General features: G+C 47.0%; 1 protein-coding gene across 3 annotated transcripts in view; it reads right to left on the bottom strand.

Annotated features, from left to right (window-relative positions):
• CDC6 (cell division cycle 6) overlaps positions 1-15,939 on the bottom strand; it is a 36,184-nt gene extending 20,245 nt beyond the window's left edge. The window contains exons 1-5 of one of the 3 annotated variants that reach the window (XM_070730057.1): positions 15,701-15,939; positions 12,862-13,058; positions 11,136-11,393; positions 8,715-8,914; positions 6,224-6,399 (exon numbers count right to left, since the gene is read on the bottom strand). In XM_070730057.1, coding sequence (XP_070586158.1) covers positions 6,224-6,399; positions 8,715-8,914; positions 11,136-11,393; positions 12,862-13,048 — 821 coding nt within the window. In that variant the 5' untranslated portion in view covers positions 13,049-13,058; positions 15,701-15,939. Of the gene's footprint in view, positions 1-6,223; positions 6,400-8,714; positions 8,915-11,135; positions 11,394-12,861; positions 13,059-15,317 lie in introns of all 3 variants that reach the window. The other 2 variants (XM_070730055.1, XM_070730056.1) reach the window with 2 other exon arrangements.

The following is a 15,939-nucleotide window of genomic DNA, read 5'->3' as shown; positions in this document are numbered from 1 at the left end:
CCCCGTTGCCCAGGGATTCCTTCGCCCGAACGGAGGTGGCTGTGGCTCACTTCGCCGCTCGTGTCCTGGGTAAACCGGGCGGCAGGATACAGGCTTTGAGTTTGAGGAGATTCCTTCATCCGGAGGCGGAAGTGGCCTCACTCCGGCTCCAAGCGTGGGGCATTGGGAGGGCCTCGCCGTCCCCTGGCTGGAGAAGAGCTCCCCTCCCCACGATCTGGGACGGCTTGGCCGTCATCAAGTTAGTGCGCGGCGGTCCTGATGGCGGGCAGGTGAACGGGCGAGCAGCAAACGGCGACCGGGGGGAGGGAGTTAGGAAAGTCCTACTTCTCCCCCCGCAGCCAAAAACTCGCAAGGTAAGCTTCGGGGCGGGGCGGGCGGGGCCCTTTTGTGCCAGTCGGGGAGGCGGCGGCGGCTGCAGCAGAGGCGGGCGGGGGAGGCCGGCCCGCCGGAGGGGCGATGCGGGCGGCGGAGACAGGCGAAGTCCCGCCCGCCCCCCGCCCGCTTGGCCCCGGGGGGCTGAAGGGAGCCGGGCGGGGGAGGGCGGGGGCTACTCGGTTCTTCCTCAGCCGGGGGTAGCCGGAGCGCCGGCCAGGCGGGGGCGGGCGAGGCGAGGGCTGCGGGGCGTGCTGGGCTCCAAGTTGCCGCGCTGCCTTTGTAAACCTGCCCGAGGGAGGCGAGGGAGCCCCTTTGTTGGCCGGCGGCCTGGCCGGCCCTTGGCGCGCGGTGCCCGCGGGGACTGCTGCGGCGGGGCCTGCCCACTGCCTTCGCCCAGACCAGAGGCGTCGCTCGGCTGGGCTTGCAGATCCGCAGAGGCATCGCCGAGGGCGGGCTGTGCGGCGCTGTGTTGGGAGCCCGTGCCGTGGGAGCGGGCGGCTTGGCCTCGCTGCGGCGGCTTTGCGGGTCCTCGCTGGCGGCCTCGCCGGGCGGAGGAGGCTGCGGGGCTTTCTAAAGGGAGGAAGAACTTGCTATCGAGCCTGCTAATGAAATCCAACCGGCGGAGGGTCTGAAATTCCACCCGAGGGGAAATGGGGGAAAAAAGCCCAGCCGGGAGCGCGGCGCCAGGCATTGTTCTCCGGACCCCTCCCGCAGCCTGGAGAGGGAAAGGGCCGCTGCGGGTTGGATTTCATTAGCAGGCTCGATAGCAAGTTCGATAGCGGCGGGCGAACGGGGCGAGCGGTGGGCGAACGGGACGAGCGGCAAACGGCGGGCGGGCATCAGCGAGGATCCGAGGCGGCGGGGAAGACCCAGGGAACGTTCCTTCAGCCGCCCAACAGCTGATCTGCTCGGTAGCGCGGCAGCAGCGAGGAGCCGAAGATGAGGTTTCCCCGTTGCCCAGGCAAAGGGGAAACCCCATCTTCGGCTCCTCGCTGCTGCCGCGCTACCGAGCAGATCAGCTGTTGGGCGGCTGAAGGAACCTTCCCTTGGTCTTCCCCACCGCCCACACGCAAACTTCACCATCTGCGCATGTGCGGCCATGAAAAAATGGCCGCACATGCGCAGATGGTGTTTTTACTTCCGCACCGCTATATCGCGACAAATCGAGTTTCGCGAGGGGTCTTGGAACGGAACCCTCGCGAAACTCGAGGGATCACTGTACCACGGTTTTTCAAAAAATAATAATTTAAAAATAGCCCGCGGTTTTTTTTCTATACCACGGTTTTTCCCGCCCAATGATGTCATACGTCATCACCAAACTTACGTCTGCCATTGCTAATTGGCCGAAATCTCGGCCAATCAGCTTTGCCATCGCAAAAAGTTTGCCCGGCAACGCTGATGCACCGAAATCTCAGCCAATCAGCGTTGTCATTGCAAAAATTTCGCCCGACAATGCTGATGGACAGAAATCTCGGCCAATCAGTGGTGTTAGCCCAGCGTGCTTTGGAACTTTTGCAACTTGTTAAAACTTGTTGGAAGATGGCTCCTAAACGTTGCACGCGGAGCGGAGGCGGCGACACTAAAAAGAGCAGGAAGATGCTGACAATTAAGGAGAAAATTGAACTTTTGGACATGCTAAAAGAGGGACGCTCTTATGCAGGTGTTGGTCGGCATTATGGGATCAATGAATCGAGTGTGCGATACATTCGGAAAGACAAAAAGAAGATAAGGCAAACTTCTCTGATAACATTCAACAAGGCTGCAAAAAGAATGGTGACGCCTAGAAACAAACGCCGTATGAAGATGGAAGCTGCTTTGTCCGTGTGGGTACAAGACTGCGGTAAAAAGAGCATTGCTTTGGATACCAGCACCATACGGACAAAGGCACAGCAACTCTACACCCGTCTTGCAAACACAGAAGGAGGCGATGCAGATGAGGGAAACACAGGTGAGGGCTGGGTTTTTTTATTCTGTCATTATTTTAGTGCTTTTACCATACAGTACTGTATGCTTTCATTCAAGAGTCACTTCTCTCTCCCTTTCCTGTCATTCTCTGCAGATGAAGGTGCTGATGACCCTGAAGACCCCCAGCCATCAACATCTTCTGCTTCTTCGGCCCCATCCACATTCACAGCAAGCAAAGGGTGGTTCGATAAATTTCAACGGCGCTATGGCCTGAAGAGTGTGTCATTGCACGGAGAAGCTGCCTCAGCAGATACAGGTGCAGCCGAGCAGTATGTCCATGGTACGTTTAAAGACCTAATTGAAGAAGGGGACTACCTTCCAGAACAGGTGTTCAACATGGGCGAAACAGGCCTGTTCTGGAAGAGGATGCCTTCACGGACTTTCTTGATGCAGGATGAAGCCAAAGCCCCTGGTTTTAAGGCCCAGAAAGATCGGGTAACTTTGATCATGTGTGGGAATGCAGCAGGCTTCTTGATGAAGCCAGGGCTAATTTATAAATCACAAAATCCAAGAGCCCTCAAGAACAGAAATAAGAATGCATTGCCAGTGTACTGGATGCATAATCCTAAAGCATGGATTACAAAAGCCCTCACGCGGGACTGGTTTCATCAGTGCTTCATCCCACAGGTGAAGGATTATTTGGCTGGCAAAGGACTCAATTTCAAAGTGCTTCTCCTAATGGACAATGCTGGAGGCCATGATGACCTGGCACATGAACATGCTGGGGTGCAAGTCGAATTCTTGCCACCAAACACCACATCTCTTATCCAGCCGATGGATCAAGGTGTTATCCGCGCATTTAAGGCACTGTACACGCGCAATTCCCTTGGAAGCCTCGTGGAAGCAATGGACGCTGATGAAAACTTCACATTGAAGGGCTACTGGCGTCAGTACACGATCGCATCGTGTCTGAAGAACATTCAGAATGCCTTAATGGATATGAAGTCACAGACAATGAATGCCTGTTGGAAGAAATTGTGGCCAGAAGTGGTGCATGATTACAAGGGATTTGTTCCCGAAGAAATTCAACATGCTGCAGTCCAGAAATCTGTGAAGCTGGCACAGGCACTGGGTGGAGAAGGCTTCATTGACATGACACCAGATGAAGTCAATGGTTTGCTTGATGAGCATGGCCTACCGCTGACAGACAAAGATCTGGAGGAGCTGACCAGGTCAGCGAGTGAAGAAGAGGAGGAAGAGGAAGCTGAACAAGCTGAGGAAGAAGAAGATGTTGGCCTAACGCTTGAGCGGCTTGCAGAACTGAACAGAGCTGCTGCACATCTCCAACACATGGTGGAACTTTGGGATCCCAACATGACTCGCTCTATACACTTTAAGGCCTCCCCTGACAACACCATTGCACCATACAGAGCCATGTTAGCCCAGAAAAAGAAACTGCACCAACAACTGCCCATAACTATGTTTGTCACGAAAACCAAGAGGTCTGTCACACCATCACCTGCAGCGTCCATTGTAGAAGTGCCCGATGAAATCGTGATAGAAGAAGATCCCGAGTTATCCTAGTTATGCTAACACACATCCCCAAAAATGTAAATAAATATTGTTATCATTTATAACTATCAGGATGACTAAGTGTCTTATTCAATGTGTACAGTACAGGTACAGGTAGAGGTAATGGGAAGGGGAAATGGTAATTAAGGGGATGGGAAATGGTAATTTATGGGTTAAAAGTGTTGGGACTGACATAGAAGAATGAATGAATGAGTGAGTGAATGATGAATATTGTAAATTCAAACACAGGTGAGGGCTGGGGTTTTTTATTCTGTCATTGTTTAAGTGCTTTTACCATACTGTATGCTTTCATTCTCTTTCCTGTCATTCTCTGCTTCAATCATTTTCTCATTTCTCTCTTTCTCCCTCTCTCCTTTCCATCTCTCTCTCTCTGTTGCTCTCTGTGAGAACGCCTGTCCCGCCTCCTGCAGCCCCCCTCGCTGTCAGCTGGGACGAAAGCGCTCTCAGCCAAGGGACTACAAGAGGGGTGGGGCGGGCATTCTAAAAGCACTCAGAGCGGCCGTAGCCGCCAGCACTGCTGCAAGAGGACTCGTGCCCCAAGAAAGCCGGTGAGAGGGGCGAATCGGGCGGGCGGGGGGTAGCGGCGAGGAGGCCGGAGGCGCTGGGTGGGTGGCCGACATTAAAAGCAATCATTGCCAGCCTTTCGTCGCTCCCCGCCTCCAACTTCAAGCCCTTGCGCAGCCATGGAAAAAGGACGCGCATGCGCAGATGGTGTTTTTACTTCCTCGCCGCTACTTCGCAGAAAATCGATTTTCGTGGGAGGTCTTGGAAAGTAATCCCCGCGAAAATCGAGGGAACACTGTATGTACAATCTGTGGGTTGGATAATTCTTCTCAAGTACCAATCAGCCTTCTTGAGGATAATACTAATACTAACATTATTAGATCAACATTTATTTCTACAATGATTTCTTTAGATAGAAGACAATCGGAAAGATATGTAATTCTCCTGCATAAATTGCTGTAACTCCAGAACATTTCATTCAAATGATTATTAGTTGAATGACTTCATCTCTGGTGAGAAAACGCCACTTACTCACTGGATTTGGCAAGTTACTTTTTTCTATGAAACAGACATGGATTCTGTGATGCTCATATACCGTAAATTATTTACTTATTTATTTTGTCCAATACAAATTGAAAGTTAAAGAGAATAAAAACATGTACAGTAGTAAATATCAGGGAAAGGATAGAAGAAGATATGAGAATAGAATACGTAAATGAAGAATAGAGGAAAGGATATATGAATGGAAGAAAAGATATATAAAATATAGGAGACAATTGGACAGGGGACGGAAGGCACCCTAGTGCACTTATGCTCGCCCCTTACTGATCTCTAAGGCAGTGATTTTCAACCTTTTTTGAGCCGCGGCACATTTTTTACATTTACGAAACCCTGGGGCACATTGAGCGGGGCGGGGAGGGGGTTTAAAAAAGTTTGGACAAAAAAATATCTCTCTCTTCCTCCCTTTCGCTCTATTTCTCCCTCCCACTTTATTTTTCTCTCTCCATCCCTTTCTTTCTCTTCCTTCCTCTTTTTTGCTCTCTTTCTCTCTCCCTCCTTACCTCCCTCTATGTCTTTCTCTCTCTCTCTTGCTTTCTTTCTCTCTTGCTTTCTTTCTCTTGTTCTCTTTCTCTCTTTCTTGCTTTATTTCTCTCTCTCTTGTTCTCTCTCTCGCTCTTTCTCTCTTTTGCTTTCTCTCTCTCTCTCTCTTGCTTTCTTTCTCTTTTCTCTCTCTCTCTTGCTTTCTTTCTCTTTTCTCTCTCTCTCTTGCTTTCTTTCTCTCTCTGAGCTTTGCGGCACACCTGACCATGTCTCACTGGTTGAAAAACACTGCTCTAAGGAACCTGGTGAGGTCAATTGTGGATAGTCTAAGGGAAAATTGTTGGGGGTTGACAGCATGGAGTCCACTAATGAGTTCCACGCTTTGACAACTTGATCGCCAAAGTCATATTTTTTACAGTCAAGTTTGGAGCGGTTGGTATTAAGTTTGAACCTGTTGCATGCTCTTGTGTCATTACGGTTAAAGCTGAAGTAGTCGTTGACAGGCAGGATGTTGCAGCATATGATCTTGTGGGCAATACTTAGATCATGTTTAAGGCGTCGTAGTTCTAGGCTTTCTAGACCCAGGATTGTAAGTCTAGTTTCGTAGGGTATTCTGTTTAGTTAATTTTGGACTATAAGATCCACCAAGATTTCAAAGAGGTAAGTAAGAAAAAAATTAGAGTTCCAAAACAACCAAACATGCTGTTTTTTTCATACATGACATAAATTCATGATTAATCCTATCTTTATTTCCAATGGATGACTTTAAAAAAAAAAAAACACCTCCCGTATGAAATCTACTCACGTCATCGATGCACTTTCTGATGTCAACCGCTTCTCCAGCTTTCTGATGACATCACCGTTGGCCATTTTGGCAGCTCCAGTCAGGCCCAACTGTTTGGCAATTGCTGGGAAGACAGCTTGGGAGTTCCTTAAGGCCATGCAATTTAAGACTGTGATCTGAATCCCTGTGAGTTCTTTCTATAAGGAAGATGTGAAGTTTGATCACTGCTTAGACCAGGGTTCTGGAACCTTAAACTCTCAAATAGCCATTTGGATCTGTTTCCCACATAAAACAAACACAAAGAACCACAAAACCTAGGTGGGCGTGGCCAACTCATCATCACTCACTCCCCAGTCGCATGACCCACCATCACCACACCTACTCTATCACTATACCTACCCAGGTTTAGGGCTCGCAGTGCTTTATTTTATATAGAAAACAGGTATCTCATCTCTCTCTTCATCCACTCTCCTTCTCTCCGTCTATCTATGCTCTCTTGCTCAGCTTCACAGGTCGTGTGAATTCAATCACTTGGGCTGTGGAGTGTTGTGGTTAGATCTGGCCCAGCTCCTGCACCAAGGAATGTGGAGGTGGAGGAGACATCCACATGCCGCAGGCCTGTTTTGCTCCCGATGGAATCTGCCGATGAAGCCTCCTCTGACCAAGGCAGCATGAGTGACAGGTAAGAGGGGAGCACAGGAGGAGATCAATCATCTTTATCATCTTTGGATTCTGAACAAGAATTAATGACACATCCACGCATGCATAGAGTGATGCATAGGAGACAACAACTAAAGGATTATTACAAGAAAAAATGAGGCCACCTGTGGTTGGGTGGGGTTTCAGTAATTAGGGCTGCTGCTATAAATAGCAGCATATGGGTTTGCCCATTGTGGAAGAATATCTGATCGGAGTTCGTCAGGAATCTTGTGTTGCTGGACTTTGTTGCTTTTACACACCTTTGAAACCAAGGCAGAGCAATGTGTGTGTGTGTCTCACTTCGTTGGAAGAAGGGGTGTGAAGTTTCTTCACAGCTGCTAGCTAAGTACTTAATGACTGCTTAAGGGAAATTGTACAGACTACCTGGTTGTTTTGGGAAGAGTGCTCTTTGCAATACAAAAAGAGTGCTTTGTTTATTTTGAATTTTGTGATAAAGAACATTGTTTTGAATTTTCAAACGTATGTGTGTCTGAAATTTGTACCCTTGAATTTTCGGGAGGCTCCTATCAGAGAGCCCGGCAGAACATGGAGGAGGAGTGGAAGCTGGCAGGCAAAGCCAAGCATTGAAGATCCACACAAAATAAGGCAACCCCAACCCGGATCCTGTCAGGGAGACACCCTCCCTTTCCTCTCCCCCATGGCGTGAGCCTGGGAGCCCAAGAGAAGCTCTCTCCTGAAAGGTGGCCAGCAAGCAAACAAGCTGGGAGGAGGCAATGTGGACCTCCACCTCTGGCCAGCAAGGGCAGGGCACGCACCACCATGATGGTTGATCTCTATATGCAGATGTCTTCTTGCTCAGCCCAGGAAATAGTGTATCTGTCAGCACTACTGAATTCTCCACCAACTGGGTGAGGCAGGGGCGTAGTGCCTCCTGTGTGGAGGGGCCAGGTGGTGGCAATGAAAAGCAGGCAGATGCCGGTGGGCTCTGCCATCTGGGTGGAGGTGGGTGCCATGGCAGGTGAGACAGATCTGGGAGGGACACACAAGCCAAATGCTCGGCAGAGCTTGCAAGTGGGCTTGGCTTACTTTAGTGCAGGACGTGAACCCAGAAGGTGGAGGAAATCAAAGCCTTCACTCCCGCTCTGGAATATGAACGAGTCTCCATCCCTCACTGTTTCCCTTACTTTCTCAGGCTAGGTGAGGAGGGGAGGGCAAAGCCAGCCAATAGTAGCATCACATGACAAGAGAACTACAGCAGAGGGATGAAAGAGCTGCATGTGGCTCTGGAGCTGCAGGTTGCCCACATCCAACTTAGACTCTATAAGAGCCCAAAAATAACCTGGAAGGCAGCTCCGAATAGTAGGTCAGGACAGGATACTGCAACTGTCATAGATGCCAATTGCCAAATGTCTGGATTTTGATCATGTGACCCTGGGCATGCTGCAAATGGTCATAAAAACCAGTCATAAATTACTTTTCTCAATGCTGTTGTAACTTTAAATGGTGACAAAACAATGGTGGTAAGTCAACAACTATATTGACTATACCTGTAATCCTGAACTATTGACCAAGGGTCAATGTCTTAATAATGTCTGCTTGCCTACTTATCTACCTATCAATCACACCCACTGAGCATCACATCTAAATGACTCTGGACAATTTAGAATAAAAACATAAAAAGAACTATAAACGCACATAAACAGAAGAGTTAAAATGGAGTTAAGAACAAAGTTAAAATAAACTATTACAAGTTTAAAAAGATAGCGCATCCTCACATTATCAGCCACTCCAGGGTCTCATATCATTTTGATCTCAAGAACATTTAATACCCATGGTCAAATCCAGCAGTTACCTTCAAATCAAGCAAGACTCTGTTGAGGCAAGCAGTTTTCCCAGTGCCTGGGGCTCCAGATATATAAAGACTTCCAGGCTTCTTCTTGCAGACATGTTCCAGGAGGAATCGTTGAAGGACACCTATTTCTTTTTCCCTTGCAAGCAATTGATCTGGAACAGCTGTATGAAGAAGACTCTTTGCCTGTTGATAATAGGTACCTGCATTAAAATGAACAGTTATAAGACAAAAAAATGACTTAATACAGATTACAGCACTATAATTTTAGAAAAAGAAATTATAATAAAGTTTTGCTATTAAATTAGCTGTATATACTGTGTTTCCCTGAAAATAAGACCGTCTCATATTTTTTGGAACCCTGAAATGTGTGTGTCCTTATTGCCATGCACTCAAAAGTCCAATTGGACTTATTGGGGGTGGGGGGTAAGGGAGAGGGACACAGGGTACTTTTAACTGAGTTCTTGTTAATAAAGAAATAGATTGCTGGATTACATGGATTCTTATCAGATTAAGAAAGACAAATATTGCATTTTATCTATTTGGCACTGTGAATATATTATCTTGACTTTCTAACACTGTCTGCAGCAGTAAAATCAATGACATAGATTCTATAAATATGATCAATGAAAAGAAAAATTGGTTGCATTCCAGCAAATTCATTCTAACTTTTGGTGCAGGGAATTTACGGCTTCTGGATACATTATGTATTTTGAGGAACGCTTGTTAAACACCATGGCTACCATGATGACATGGGGGGGGGGGGGGAACAAGTTATTATTACATCAGCACAATGTATTTTTTAGAAAATGTATTAGAAAACAACTAAGAAGATACTTTTATACATTAAACCTTCTTTGCCTTATCAAAATTGAGAGGCAAACTAATTCCTTCAAATAATATCTTCAATTTTTTTTGCAGGAATACTCCATAAATTGGAAGATTAATAGCAAATTGTTTTCTTCCATACACAACCACAGTATCAATACTAATTTAAAACTCTTAAAATTCAATTTCTTTTCTTCTCTTTCACCCTTACTACTTCGTACACATATACAGTGATCCCCCGATTATCGCGAGGGTTCCGTTCCAAGACCCCTTGCGATAATCGTAAACTCGCGATGTAGCGGCACGGAAGTAAAAACACCATCTGCGCATGCGCGTCCTGTTTTCCATGGCCGCACATGCGCAGATGGTGGAGTTTGCGTGTGGGCGGCGGGGAAGACCCCTTTGGCCGCCCAACAGCTGATCTGCTCCGCAGCGCGGCAGCAGTGAGGAGCCGAAGATGGGGTTTCCCCGTTGCCCAGGCAACGGGGAAACCCCAAGATCGCTTGCCGCTTGCCCGTTCGCCCGCCCGGCTGCTCGCTTGCAGCAGCTGAGTCCTGAAGCCAGACGGCAAAGGCGAACTTCCGCGTTTGGCTTCGGGACTCAGCTGGGAAGCGGCGCTGGGGTTTCCCCACCGCCCACGCAAACTCCTCGCTGCCGCTCGCCCGCCCTTCGCCCGCCCACGCCGTTCGCTCGCGCCGCTTCCCAGCTGAGTCCTGAAGCCAGACGGCAAAGGCGAACTTCCGCGTTTGGCTTCGGGACTCAGCTGGGAAGCGGCGCTGGGGTCTTACTGGCCGCCCATGCAAAGGGGAAACCCCGGCTCCTCGCTGATGCCCGCCGCTCACCCTCCCGCCAGCAAGAGGGGGAAGACCCAGGGAAGCCGCCCAGCAGCTGATCTGCCCGGGGAACGCAAACTCCACCATCTACGCATGCGTGGCCATAGAAAAAAGGGGCGCGCATGCGCAGATGGTGTTTTTACTTCCGGGTGGAAAAATCGCGATATAGCGATTAGCAATGATCGAGAGCGCGAAACTCGGGGGATCACTGTATAACCACTTCTAATTAGTCCATCATATGCACAATCGTTTTTCCCTCCTACAACTGCTCCTCACTCGTTTTCTTTTAGTTTTAGTTTGGTGGCTTTCTGGTGTCCTTCAAGCCACCCACTAAAAATATTTTTATGCTCTATTCGCCTACTGTTTTCAATCTTTCAAAGTAATATATCTATTATCACAGTAATTCCTTTCTTTTTATTTTTGATTGAGATACCTGGAAAGTAGAAAACTTTCATCCCCCTTTTTTCTTTTTCTGAAGAATGCTTAGAGCCACACAGGAGTCAGAAAAATATTGAAGAAGGAAAAGCAAAATGATAGATTGGCTACAGGTTAAAAAAATAATCATCATTTTTCAGTCAGCCAAGAAAAAGAATACAATTCAAACAAAATTTAGAAATATCATTTTGGAAGAATCTAATGCTTTGGCAGATGTTAAAGGAAAGTCCCTTAAGAACACATTATTGATGACTAAGGGGTGATAGGCTTTATTTCAAGTCTTCTGAAAAGACAGATTTGAACAATAGGTCCTCCCATTCTTACATACCTTCTGGCTTAAACAGCTGAGTTCGTACTCGCTCTTTTTTAAGAGAGTAACACTTCATGGTAGTGGGTGTTTCTTGGCTCTTTTGTACTGGAGAGTGAACCAAACTGCTGAACTTAGTGGGAGTTTTGGAGCCTGAATGTTCACTGAAGAGTAAAGTTCGGGCCCTTGAGGAAGTTGCTGGAAAGTTGTTTTCTTTTTTACTCTGCTTAGTTGGGGTACAAGGTAACAAGTGGGCAACATTGCAAAGATTATCATCACCTAGAAAAAACAGATAGTATAGGAAATAAATATAAAAATATAAGTGAAATTCAGACATTTACAAAGATACTTCTTTAAAAAGTTGTACTTTTATTCCAAGTCTCATTTTGAGATACTCAATGTTATCTTTTAAAAATAGTACTATCTCAGAGGCTATGGGCAAAGCTCCAATAAAACTTTCTATTGTGAACTTTTTAATGATTCACTCTTATCAGTTCATTACTAGGTCATCTCTTGAAATAGAAAAGTACAAAACACTTGGATTTGTAATTTTAAAAAAGTTGAAACTTAGTTCTCTGTAAATAAGTCTATTTATAGAAATGCCATTAGAACTAAATTTATCCTAGCTAGCCAAAGGAGGAGGCCATTTTGTTGTAATTATTAGGATACTGAACTAGGACATTGGAGATGCTGGTTCAACATACTGTAATCCTCAATCACAAAAATGCACTTAGTATTTTTGGGCTAGTATCCTCTACTCTATCCAGCCTACCTAACAGGGTTGTAAGTCAAGATGAAAGTGGGAGCTATGCATGCAGTCTTAAGCTCCAGGAGGAAAAGTGGAACATAAATCTAACAATTTTTAATAGTTGTAAACATTAATCAGATGATAACATTTAGCGTTTTTATTTGTTATGAGCTTAAATATATACAGAATATGAGACCTAACGCTCCCCACAATAATAACAACTGTGTCTTAGCCTATGCTTTTAAAGAATTAGAATGCCAAGGAATCCAATTGTCAGGCTGAAGCCATTTTATTTGGGATCTTTGACCTGCGACATTTTATATTATTCTACTATGCATTTTGTACTGGAGTAAAATGGGAGGGGGAACCTTAGGCTTGCCTGGATATTTATCATGAAATTGCTTCACCAATCTGTCAGTTTTCACATTTCACATGAATAGGCAAGTTTGTCTAATCTCACTATTTGACTTGATCAAATCATAGTATTTTTTAATAGTCCACTCTGGTTATTTTGGGTTCATATATTTTTGGAAATTTTCTATTTATAAGCCATTCTATTTAGCCCTTGATTTACAATCACAATTGAGCTCAGAAATTATTTTGCTAAGTGAGAAATTTGTTAAGTGAGCTTTGCCCCATTTTACGTCTTTTGTCACTGCAGCCATTAAGTTACCAATCATTGGTAAGTGAATCTGGTTTCCCCATTGAATCTGCTTGTCAAAAGGATACAAAAAGGGATCATATGAGCCTGGGATATTGTAAGCATCATAAATCTGACCTAGTTGTCAAGCATCCAAATGTAAATTACGTGACCATGGGGATGCTGCAAGTCATAAGTGTAAAAAAATTGTTATAAGTCACTTTTTTCACTGCCAGTTACTAAATGATCTGTTGTAAGTTAAGGACTACATGTAGTTTGTCAATCATTTCTATTACTTTTAAAGAAAGTGATCAACTTTATGCTAGGATATTTGGGAGGTATAAGGAAAAACAACTTACCTAGGCGTTTGCGGGGACTGAGAGGTAGGACCTGCTTTGGGGAAGATGAAGAAGAAACTGGCAATGTTGCTGGATCTAGATGGGAACCTTTCTTTTTCTCTAATGATTTCTGAAGTGTCCTGACTGATTTTCGCTTTGGAAAGTCTATAACCTTCTGGCTCTGGGACTGTGACCTGGTACTGGGCATGATGGATATACTAGAACCAAACATAGAAAAATGGTTAGTATTCAAATTAAAACAAAGTGTTCTCTAGAGCAGTGTTTCCCAACCGGTGTGCCGTGGCACACTGGTGTGCCGCGAGACACGGTCAGGTGTGCCGCGAAGAAAAAAGCTCAGCTTCTGGTCTCGCAACTTTTTGCAAAGATCAAAAAGTTGTGAGACCGGAACCTGAGCTTCATTATTTGTGCCTTCCAAGTTTTCCGGCAGCTGCAGCTCCCCGCCCGGCTGGAGCTTTCCTGGCGATGGCAGCAGGTGAGCTTTGGGGCCTGGTGGGAGGGCGGCGCGCAGCGGGAGAGTGATGGCGGGAGCAGCAGGCAGTAGCCGTGTGGCGGCGCCAGGATGGTCAGCTGTGAGGCGGAACTCCGGAACGGAGGCTCCGACCGGCGGCGGCTGGACATGCTGGAATTGCTTGGCTGGTACTTGCCTGCTGGCTGGGCTGGGATGGAGGCTCCAGCCCCACGTCCATGCCCAGCGCAATGCCAGCATGTACGGCGTCTAGCAACATGTCTAGCTGCCGCCGTCTGTGCCTCGGTTCCGGAGCTCCGCCTCACAGCTGATCAGCCTGCTGCCGCTGCTGAGAGAATAACAGAGGGAGAGAGGGGGGAGAGAAAGAGATAGCAAGAGAGAGAGAGAGGGGTTAGCAAGAGAGGGACAGAGAGAAAGAGAGAGGGGGATAGCAACAGAGGGACAGAGAGAGGGAGAGAAAAAGAGAAAGAGATAGCAAGAGAGGGAGAGAGAGAAAGAGAGAGGGAGAGGGGGAGAGAAAGAGATAGCAAGAGAGGGAGAGAGAGAGGGAGAGGGGGGAGAGAAAGAGAGAGAAAGAGATAGCAAGAGAGGGAGAGAGAGAGAGAGGGAGAGAGGGGGTTAGCAAGAGAGGGACAGACAGAAAGAGAGAGGGGGGATAGCAACAGAGGGAGAGAGGAAGAGAGAGGAAGAGAGGGGGGAGAGAAAGAGATAGCAAGAGAGGGAGAGAGAGAAAGAGAGAGGGAGAGAGGGGAGACAGAAAGAGATAGTAAGAGAAGGAGAGAGAGGGAGAGAGAGGGGGGAGAGAAAGAGAGAAAGCCAAAAAAAAAGAGAGAAAGAGAGATAGCAAGAGAGAGAAAGAGAGAGGGAGAGGGGGGAGAGAGAAAGAGAGAAAGACAGCAAGAGAGAGAGAGAGAAAGCAAGAGAGAGAGAGAAAGAGGGGGGAAGGAGGGTGAGGGAAAGACATTGAGGGAGGGAAGGAGGGCAAAAAAGAGGAAGGAAGGGAGAAACAAAGAGAGATGGAGAGAGAGGGGGAAAGAAAGAGGAAGGAAGGGAGAGAGAGAAATAGAGCGAAAGGGAGGAAGAGAGGTATTTTTTTGTCCAAACTTTTCTTTGCCCCCCCCCACCGCTCAATGTTCCCCAGGATTTTGTAAATGTGAATAATGTGCCGCGGCTCAAAAAAGGTTGGGAAACACTGCTCTAGAGATCTCTACAAATAGTCTATAAGCTAGCTAGTATTCTGTCTCTTGCTGATACTTCTTTCCCTACATCAACAAAATCAAAATGAAGCATAGAATATCCCCCCTGCCCCAAACAGGGACAACCAAGGCCTTTCCAGTCAGGGTTAAAGTGCAAGACCTCCATATCAACTGAAAAGTACACATTTCTCTTAATAGTATTCACTAGTAAGTATCCCACTGTATTTTTCAGTCAAATGGCTGTATTAAACAAACATGTCAAACCTGGTAATACTTGAAAGAGAGACCAGAATGAAACCTCAAGACTAGGCTGGGAAATTTAAAACAATCTTTTTTCTGTAGTAGCAACCCATTTATGGAATTTCTTTCTAATAATAGTTCAATTGGCATATTTTTTTTTGCCCCAGATGAAGGCTGGTGCAAAAAAAAAAAAAATCCCCTACACTGCGCCTATATTTTGAATTTTATTGTACACATAAAATGTACAAAAAATAAAACTGCCCGACAACTACATTTTGAAATTACATTATTTTAGTGTTTGGCTGTCGGGCAGTTTTACAATTCGTGCTCTCCGGATCAACCCCCCCCCCCCCCCGCGGGGTTATAGCCAACATGGCCTTTGCCTCGGATGTCGCAACAACGTGCCCTGAAGACATCAAGCTAAGTAAGCGAGGCTGGCTTACATTTCATGCAAGGGGAACGGGCAGCCAGCCTCTTCCTACGCCACGATATCTATATCTGCATCTAATATATTTTGGATTGCCCTCCCCGAATCGCTCCCACTTAGGACTGACCTGCCACGCTTTACCGAGAAAGGTCGAGGCGTCAATGGCGCGGCTTCCTCCGACTTGTGCCTTCCCCGTTCTACCACAACGTCTATATTTTCTGACATAATTACTTCCCACGGCCGGTATTTTAAAAAAAGGAAAATTACTACGACGAAACGGGGACAACCGTCCCATATGTTGGGCGGCACGCAGGGGGAGAGAAGAGACGCCAGCAACACGTTCAGGTTTTCAAATCCTGCCACGGAAAGCAGATTCTTTCCCGCATAACTGAAAGCTCCCCTCCTCGATCGCTATGCTGCCCTTTCCCGAAATCCAGAACCCACCGTAAACCGAATCCGTGGAAGCTTGGGCGACTTAGGACACCGGATCGCGCTCGGTCGCTCACTCACCTCTTTCCCCCTACAAGACTGGCAGGCAAAATTTCTCCGCGCGCGCTCTAAGCCGTTCGGTCCTGCCCATTGGTTAGTCCCGATAGGTGCTGCTCCTTGCCAACCAATCGCCACTCTTCGCGCCGAACGCGTATTCCATTTGGCCCTGCCCCCTCCTTGGCGCTCAACTTGTTTCCCCTCCCTTCTTTTTCACATAGAAAAAGGGGCAGTACAGCCTCCCAGGGAAGACCTTCTTTCCC

The sequence above is a fragment of the Erythrolamprus reginae genome, chromosome Z (assembly GCF_031021105.1).
Source record: "Erythrolamprus reginae isolate rEryReg1 chromosome Z, rEryReg1.hap1, whole genome shotgun sequence".
In the NCBI taxonomy this organism is placed as follows: domain Eukaryota; kingdom Metazoa; phylum Chordata; class Lepidosauria; order Squamata; family Dipsadidae; genus Erythrolamprus; species Erythrolamprus reginae.
This window is presented reverse-complemented; position numbering and strand designations above follow the sequence as displayed.